We start from the raw sequence: 8,528 nt of genomic DNA, 5'->3' as shown, positions 1-8,528 counted from the left end.
GGGTGATTTGTCATGCTTTTTTTTGGGCTTATGCCCCCCCTGCTTGGGTATGGCTGCTCTAAGCCTTCTAAATGTGCTCCTGCAACAGGGGGCTTTATGTACAATTAGGGTTAGGGTTAGGATAGAGCGCCCTTTTCGAGCTGCATTTAGTCATAAGGAGAAGGTGTGCATTCACAAGGAAGAAAGCAGAGAAATCCAGCTCCTTTTTGTCCAGCCTTTCTCCCCGTAGGGCAGCTTGAGAATGGTTTCCAGCTGACTTATCTAACACCCTGCCTGGAAGCTGGCCAGAAACCTGCTTATTTTGACCATCTGTTTCACCCCTTAGTTTTGACATAGCTGTAACAATGCTAGTTAATAATGCTAATTAAATATATAAATTATATGACCGGATGCTGTATAACTGCTAGTGGTTAAGTATCTAAGTTAAGTTTACTTGGTATAATCTGCACCACAGAAATAATGCAGCTGGACACCACTTTAATTGCCCTGGCTACATATGTGTCCGATGTTCTGCACTCTAACCGTATTGCATAGTTTCAAACAAAACTGTAGGATGTTTATTTGGCTACAGGGTACAATCCTGTGCTATTTCTTTGAGACTCAGCAAAGCCCTGAGGCGAGAGCAAATAGTTAGTGGGTTGCTTATTTCTGCATCCCAAAAAGACAGAGTGCTCCTTGCTAGTTTAGTATCACTTCTTTAGATGCACCAGTTTTCTGTTTTTAGAGACAAATTATGCCATCTATGATTAAACTGCAGTGGTAGCAGGTGAAGTTCAATCAACTGTTTATTCTGATCCTCACTATGTTTGGCTGTTTCAGTTCTTTCAAACAGAGAGATTTCTGATTGCTTGGGTACTGGTGGGGGGGGGGGGGGGGGGGGGGGAACTCCTTCCGTCTACCTGTGGGGAAAGAAATTCTGGACATAAAGGGCCGCCTCTCTCCTGTACCTTTCCGCCTCGGCACCCTCAGAACGTCTGGGCAGGCAATTACTGAAGGTGCCTGGGGATAGTGGTTAGCCTGCCACCCCACGGAGGACATTCTCCACGGCTGCCCCAGCCCTTTGGAATACGCTGCCCCACTGAGCTCCGCTCGTCACCACCCTGGCCCCATTCGGACTGGATGACAACCTTCCTGTTCAACAGGCATTCCCCAAATAAAATCCTGTGGGCCTCCCTCCTCTTCCGTGGCCAGAGGTGGGCATGGGGTTTTTTTGTTGTTATGTTTATTGAATGATCTGCGTGTTTGTGGTATTTTAATCTTTATGTATTGATCGGAGTTGTTTGGTTTTTACAACCCTACTGTAAGCCGCCTGATCGCAGGACAGGGCGGGAGGGGTGAAAATTTATAAATAAAATGTATTATTATTCGGTTATTCTCTGTATTCTTCTTTATTATGTAGTTGATATTAGAAAACCAGTGCTCCCTAAAGAAGTGGTTGCTGGTCTATAACTTTAATAAAGATTCTATTCTATTCTGTTCTGTTCTGTGGAATTCTTTTAGGACTTACACATACTCAAAGAAAATAAAGACATTCCAGAAACCAAGGTAATATTCACCAATGCATTTACAGGGAGAAATGTAAGGTACTGCCACTTAGGGCGGAAAAATGAAATGCACAGATATAGGATGGGGGCACCTGGCTTAGGAGACAAACATGTGAAAGGGATCTAGGAGTCCACGTAGACCACAAAGTTGAACATGGGTCATAGTGCGATGGCGGCATGCTAACAAGGCCCAATGCGATTTTAGGTCATCAATAGAAGTATAGTGTCTGATCAAGGAAGTAATAGTGACACTATATTCTGCTCTGGTCAGGCCCCAACCTGGAATATGTTGTGTCCAGTCTGGGGCGCCACAGTTCAAAAAGGACCAGAGAAACTGGAGGCGTGTCCAAGGAGGGTGACTAAAATGGTGATGAAGGGTCTGGAAACCATGCCCTATGGGAAACGCCTTAGGGAGCGGGGTATGTTAGCCTGGAGAAAGAAGGTTAGAGGTGATATGATAGCCCTGTTTAAATATTTGAAGGGATGTCATATTGAGGAGGGAGCAAGCTTGTTTTTGCTGCTCCAGAGACTAGGACCCGGACGCAATGGATGCAAGCTGCAGGAAAAGGGATTCCAGCTCAACATTAGGAGGAACTTCCTGCGAGTAGGGCTGTTCGACAGTGGAACAAACTCCTTCGCAAGTTAGTTGGAGTCTCCTTCTTTGGAGGGTTTCAAGCAGAGGCTGGATGGCCATCGGTCGGGGATGCTGTTGATTTGGATTTCCTGCATGGCAGGGGGTTGGACTGGGATGGCCCTTCTGAGGTCTCTTCCACTCCTATGATTCTATGATTTATGATGTTCTCCCCTGTGCCTCATCCAAGTGACCTGAATGATGGATGGTGATTATTTGCTTTCCTAACCTCTCCAAGGCAGGAGCACAAACACACAAAGTTTTGAAAAAGTTTGATGGTTAGTTTGTGTGCCTGTTTATTGAACCCTTTCCTGTCTGCCAGTATTTTATCTGTCTTATCGATTATTTCTTAGACGTGCGCATTAGGCAGGTTTTTACTCTTCTGTATGTTCTGTTTTTCTGTAGCAGCGTGTGCAGGGGGAATTCTACGGCGCTATATAAATAAAGAAGAAGAAGAATTGGATGGTTAAAAACACATAAACCCACAGTTAAAAATCTTTAGTATAGGAGAAGGCCAATCTGTAGGTAGACCCAACCTTGTAGGGTTATTCAATGACGTGAAGTAAGTTAAGTTCCTCTGCAACTGCATCAGCTAGGCATCTGCGCGATCAGGATTATGCAAAGGACTTCTGCAGTAATACCAAACGAGTATTCTGTAGTGATGGTTAACTGATAGGCCTTTGGGGATGTTCTATAGCTCGGTGGAACAGGATACTAAGGAGTAGCAATTATGGAGTTTCATGGACACTGGTTTCTAAGAGACTACTGGGAGACTGCAGATATCAAATACCATTAGCAAGGCAGGAACTGGTTCTTGGATAATGTACCAAATGCTTCTTTGAATCTAATCAAACTATTGGCCTCCAAGTATCTATCCTTATGTGGAGGAACCCATGCTGTGCCGTGTGAAACTTATTTTAAAGATCCATTAAAACTTTCTGTGAGGGTTAATCAGAGTTGATACGCAAGCTACCAACTACTTATTTTTTTCTTTTTTTAATTAACACTTTTATTAAGTAGTAAAAAAGCCTACAAAAGGGAATATGAGACAGTTTCAACACAATTTCAAAAAGAAAAAGAAAAAACAAACAAGAAAGACAAAAAAAAAAACAGAGGAAAAAAACCAAGCATTAAAAATTCTGTATGGTATTCCTTGGTTGCCTGATTTTTTTCATTATGAAGTATCCCCTAAAATGTGATCTAATATGTTCACCATGTATCCCAACGCAATGCATTTAGCCATCCCGAGCACTTATGCTCACAAGGTAAGCATGTTTGGATGAGATGGGACTCCTGAGAAACCCTATGTCTAGTGGGTTGCTTACATTTCATGTAAGGCAGCAGCATATAAAAGAGTGGGACCCAAGGTTTTACCCTTTCCTGTTATATTTCTTCCTAATCAAGATATTCTTGGCTGCTATTGTCTGATACGGAAAAAATGGTCACAGAGATGCCATTTCTAAAAAAAAACATTAATGGGAGAAGAACAGTCACTCATCATTTGTCACATCTAGTTTGGCCTTAAATGTCTTCATTTCTTCACTGCTTGCAATTACATTGTTAAGGTACTTTACATAGTAGCTTGACTCCTCAAGCGCAAAATCTTGTGTGAAAAACACTAGCTGAGAGTTCCAAATATGTGGCTACCTAGACTTGCATGTTTTTCTTTATTCAGTACAGAAATCTGATTTGATAGGGAGCTAGTGTGAAAGTTGTGTGAACAAGAAGTATGGAGACCAGATACATACGAATCTAAACGGATCTTTTTCAAAGAACTAACTGGCGCGTCTGCTTGTGTCTGGCCTTTATACTACGCCGTATGTGCCTTCCCCAATCTTCTCCACTTTCTGGAACACTCTTGAAAAGTGTCCATTCTTTGTCTTCTTGTTTCCTCCTGTAAATGTAATCAGCCTATTAGCAAAAGTTCTATTTTGTCATTTAAATGCTCTATAGTCCCACGCCACCATTCCTTCCACCCTCACGTTTCTACTCTGATATTATTGACATCTCTCCTTTCAAAGTGGTTGTCTTTATATATAAATCCTTTATAAACCAAATGTTGTTCTCAATTCTTATATTATTTATTGTTTCATACAGCTACCACAGCAACACAATATCCCTCTCATTCCACATAAGGCTGTCCTCTTTCAAGAAGCTCTGGAAACATTTAGTATCATGAGAATTCTGTGAATGTGAACCTAAAGACATGGACCTCCTACGGTCACCTGTACAGTTCATAGCCAGGCAGAGTTGTGATCCGGGTGGATTATAGGTTTTGTTTTTAATCCCAGCTGTGCCCCGGAAGATGACAAAAGAAGTGAGAATGTGTTGGTGCAGCTAATGCATTTACTGCTCTGCATTATTCAGTTGATGAGGTACACATCTCACATTTCTCTCTTGACACTAGCATCAACATTATTGCTGTTCCATGTTTTACAATTTCTTCCACGTCGCTATAGTTTTTGATCTAAAACACAAGACAAAACTATCGGCCAACTTGATTTTAAAAAAAGGAAATATTCCTGAAAAAATCGTTAGTACCGTCCTGACCATAGGGAAGAAAGTAGAAACTTGCTCATGCAGCTCTGTTTTCTAAGCACATTTACCTGGGGAACTAGGTTCATTGTGTTGCAGGAAGGATCATTAAGAAAAATTACAATTGTTTTGGTATGGTTTGGTTCCACGCACACTCCATAACCCTGTGGTACCAAAATCCATGGTGCCTCAGTCCTTTATGCACATTGATGTAGTAAAATGGTATATCTTATTTAATTTTAAAAAATTACCAATTAAGTTTGCTTTGGATTTTTAATATATTATATTATTCAATCACTGATGGGTGGAATCCATGGATGCAGACCAAAACTATAAAAACATTTTTCTGCTGTCAAGCTTTTTCCGACTGACAAAGATGTTAAAAGCTGTGTCACCCAGATTTTAAGGTTTGTTTAGCGTTTTTAATACATTTTAAATTTTAATGCATAATTGCTTTGACTTTTAAAATAGTTGTTGTTTTTTTTTAATTTTATATGTTACATTTTAATGCTTTTGTATGCTCCGCTCCGGTTGCTGCAACAAGGTACACGTCCCAGATTCCATGCATGCGCCCTCCTGGCATTAAAGTGGTGCCAAACTGGCTTATTTCTGCCGTGCGGATGGGCTTCTAGAATGGGAATCTTCTGAACAACTGCCATTTCTTGGCAGCATTTTCAAAAGGGGCCAGAAACTCAACTGTTACTTAGGACCAAAACCACATGCAGGAATAACCCAGTTGAGGCCACTTAAACTGCCCTGGCTCAATGCTATGGAATTCTGGGAGATGTAGTTTAGTGAGGCATTTCGCTTCTCTTTGCAAAGAGAGCTTGGTGCCACAATAAACTATATTCCCGGGATTCCCTAGCATTTGAGCCAGGGCAGTTTAAACGGGTCTGTCAATGTTTTGGGCTTACTTTGTGAAGGCTCAGGCCCCGACTTTCAGAAAGCCCCTGAGTACACCGCCCCAAACTACCTCTTTCCCAAGTGAATTACAGGTTTAAGGGCCATTTAGGGATAAATAAAAACAGCTCTCTGCTCTCTAAGGCTTCCCACCTGTTGGACCAGTTTCCCATTTGTCTCCATGACTTGCTAATCTCTGCCAAACTACTGTACAGGTTTACCAAGAGGCCAAATTCACCTCATGCAACACAGCTATATATGCCACCACTAGAGGGAGAAAACAAAACACACATTGTGACTATCAAGCGTAGTATAAATAATACAATACATTTATTTTCACTCTTAGCTTTCCCTCTGTACCTTAAATGTTTGCATCCCTCTGAAGCAGTGACTTGGGAAGACCACGCAGTATTTCTGCTGCAAAGAATCGATAGCGTCTTTAATTATTGTGGACTAAGGCCCTGTTCAGACGGTGAAAATAATCAGGATGAATCCGGTTGAATCACTGTTGTTCACAATGCATCCCAAATGACCTGATTAAGGGGTTTTCGGGGGGGGGGGATTGCCCAAAAAACCCACTTAACCTGGATACAATACCATCCCCCCCCCCCCGATTTTTACAAAGATTGTCAATGTGAATAACTGATTCAAAATAGATCTGGGATAATTCGGAATTAACTCTGCATGCTTGAAAGCATTTCAAATAAATTGAGTCCCCAGTTCTGGAATAGAGTGGGATATAAACTATTATTATTATTATTATTATTATTATTATTATTTCATTATTATTCACACAATGATATAAATATATTTACTTCTTATTGAATAATCTCCAGCCATTTCAAAGATACAGATAAAAAAGAAGAGAAAAACCATTATTATCCTTCCTGTTTATAACACACCTGTAAATAACCAAACTCCCAGAAAGTGCATATAGTTGAATAATAAATAAATAATATATATTAATTTTTATAATCTATTATATTGTTGTTGTTGTTATTCTATTTATTTATGACAAACCTGGCATTGTGAGAGGTTATTCACATTGTTCCATAAAAACAACGACATCTGCTTGCTCCTTTTGTTTCCCTTTGGCTATAATTTTTCAAAGAACTGGCACTAACACATAGCTATCATCATCCATGATCTATGAATGAAACCAGTGCTGCTGGTTTAGGTATCACTTCAGCCATGTACCCTAAAATCAAAGGGGAACAACCAGAACGAAAATACATATATTTCGTTTTTAAAAAATGCTTTCATGGTATCGCTGTTATAATCCACTGTGTGTAGTACACAAGATGATTAATACATTTGGAAACACATCCTCTATGCCAAAATAGTTAACGGTTTTAAAAGTTAGTATGCAAATAAAGTCATGTAAAAGTCCTTTAAAAAGCTAAGAATTGGTGATACCTGCCACAAAATTGCAAACACATTTTCTAATTTTAAGAAGGGAGCATTTTTGCTCAGCTTTAACACTACTAGTGACAACCCTGATGGATAATTACAACACCATTTTGAACTTAAATGTAAGATGGAAGAAATGTGGATGTTCATATCCCCTAAACACATTTATGAAAAGTCAAGAACGCTGTCTACTCTGAGGCAATGGCTGCACAAAACAGATGTATATCAATAATGAAGGATGTGCTAAGTCATTATTTCGTTCTTTAACAGAAAATTTGATACCAGAGGCAAAAATAAATGGAAAGAACGGATATGTTTTTACACCATAAAAAAGAACAGTTCGAACCTGTTTCAGAAAACTTTTTATTAAAACAATTTTGCATGGGAAAGTAACAACCAAGTCAGGTAAGTTTGCATAAGCAAATTAGAGGCAGGCTTATTTATCTCCTTTTTTCTCTTTTTTGCTATTCCTCTTTTTTCTTTTTGCTATTCACACAGATCAGTAGGATCTGTAGATAGCTGCTATTCACCTTGTCAATTGTAAACAGGCATACATACCAGCTACCGGTAGGATATCTTAGAGAAGTCCCACTTTCTCCTATTTTCTTTTAAATGTTCATTGTGCTTTCCCTGTTTTGGTGCATTTGAATTATTTTAATTCAGTTCTTAGTTTAATATAAAAGTTTGCCTTTTTTAAAAAAAATGTTCTTCGGATTATAATGATTGATTTTTAGGCGTACTCTGTTTTAAATTCGTTTATGATCTGTCTTGGGCAGTGTATTGGATAAACACAAGAGATGAAATAAACAGCAATCACGATGTTTAAGGGCGGAGCAGAGCTCCACGTTGGAGATAAAAATTTGGTATCTTTTAATTTAGGAAAAGGAAGGGTGGGAATTTGACAGTGGTAGTATATGAAATCATGCCTAGTGTTTCTGGGAAACTATGTTGGGAGGAGAGAGGGAGGAGAGTGCAGTTTCTCCATTTCCAGCTTATGCACTTTCCACTGGCTACCATGTGAACAGAATCCTAGCCACAGATACCTTGGTCATGTTCAGCAAGGCTTTTCTTATATTCTTATAGAATGTTGTTAAATACAACTATGGTAAATATTGTCTGGCTTCCGTAGATCATGTTTTTTGAATAGATACTTGAATGTAAAAACTATACAACATGTTGTACCTGGAACACCCTATTCCTCTCTTTTATGTAAGCAACACTATGATACATGGGAATTATCTAAAGCACGTACAGAGCTGGTAAGAGCCATCCTTCCTCATGTAAGAGCAGTGCAACCTGAGACTTGTGAATGGAAGTGTCCATCCTGAGTGGAGGGATGCCTAGCTGCAAGTCTTAAAGATGAGCAAGGGACCTCAGAAAGAATTCTTTGTTGTTTGGCCACACAGGACAACCAACGGAAATTCAGGAACTGGGGGGAGGGGGATTCAAGTGTACCCCTGCCCCATCTTCATCACTAGCAGGTTTGCATCGCAACTGGGAGTTGTTGT

At 39.9% G+C, this 8,528-nt stretch overlaps 1 protein-coding gene across 1 annotated transcript in view; it reads right to left on the bottom strand.

Moving 5' to 3' along the window:
• CDK3 (cyclin dependent kinase 3) overlaps positions 1-5,793 on the bottom strand; it is a 12,236-nt gene extending 6,443 nt beyond the window's left edge. The window contains 7 exon segments of the mRNA XM_042447552.1: positions 800-855; positions 887-895; positions 3,920-3,948; positions 3,951-3,983; positions 3,986-4,033; positions 4,036-4,069; positions 5,764-5,793. Of these exon segments, the coding sequence (XP_042303486.1) occupies positions 800-855; positions 887-895; positions 3,920-3,948; positions 3,951-3,983; positions 3,986-4,033; positions 4,036-4,069; positions 5,764-5,793 (239 nt within the window).
• Positions 5,794-8,528: the final 2,735 nt, after the last annotated feature.

Source organism: Sceloporus undulatus, chromosome 2 (genome assembly GCF_019175285.1).
Source record: "Sceloporus undulatus isolate JIND9_A2432 ecotype Alabama chromosome 2, SceUnd_v1.1, whole genome shotgun sequence".
Taxonomy (NCBI): domain Eukaryota; kingdom Metazoa; phylum Chordata; class Lepidosauria; order Squamata; family Phrynosomatidae; genus Sceloporus; species Sceloporus undulatus.
The sequence above is the reverse complement of the archived record's forward strand: the minus strand, read 5'-3'. Positions and strand labels throughout refer to the sequence as shown.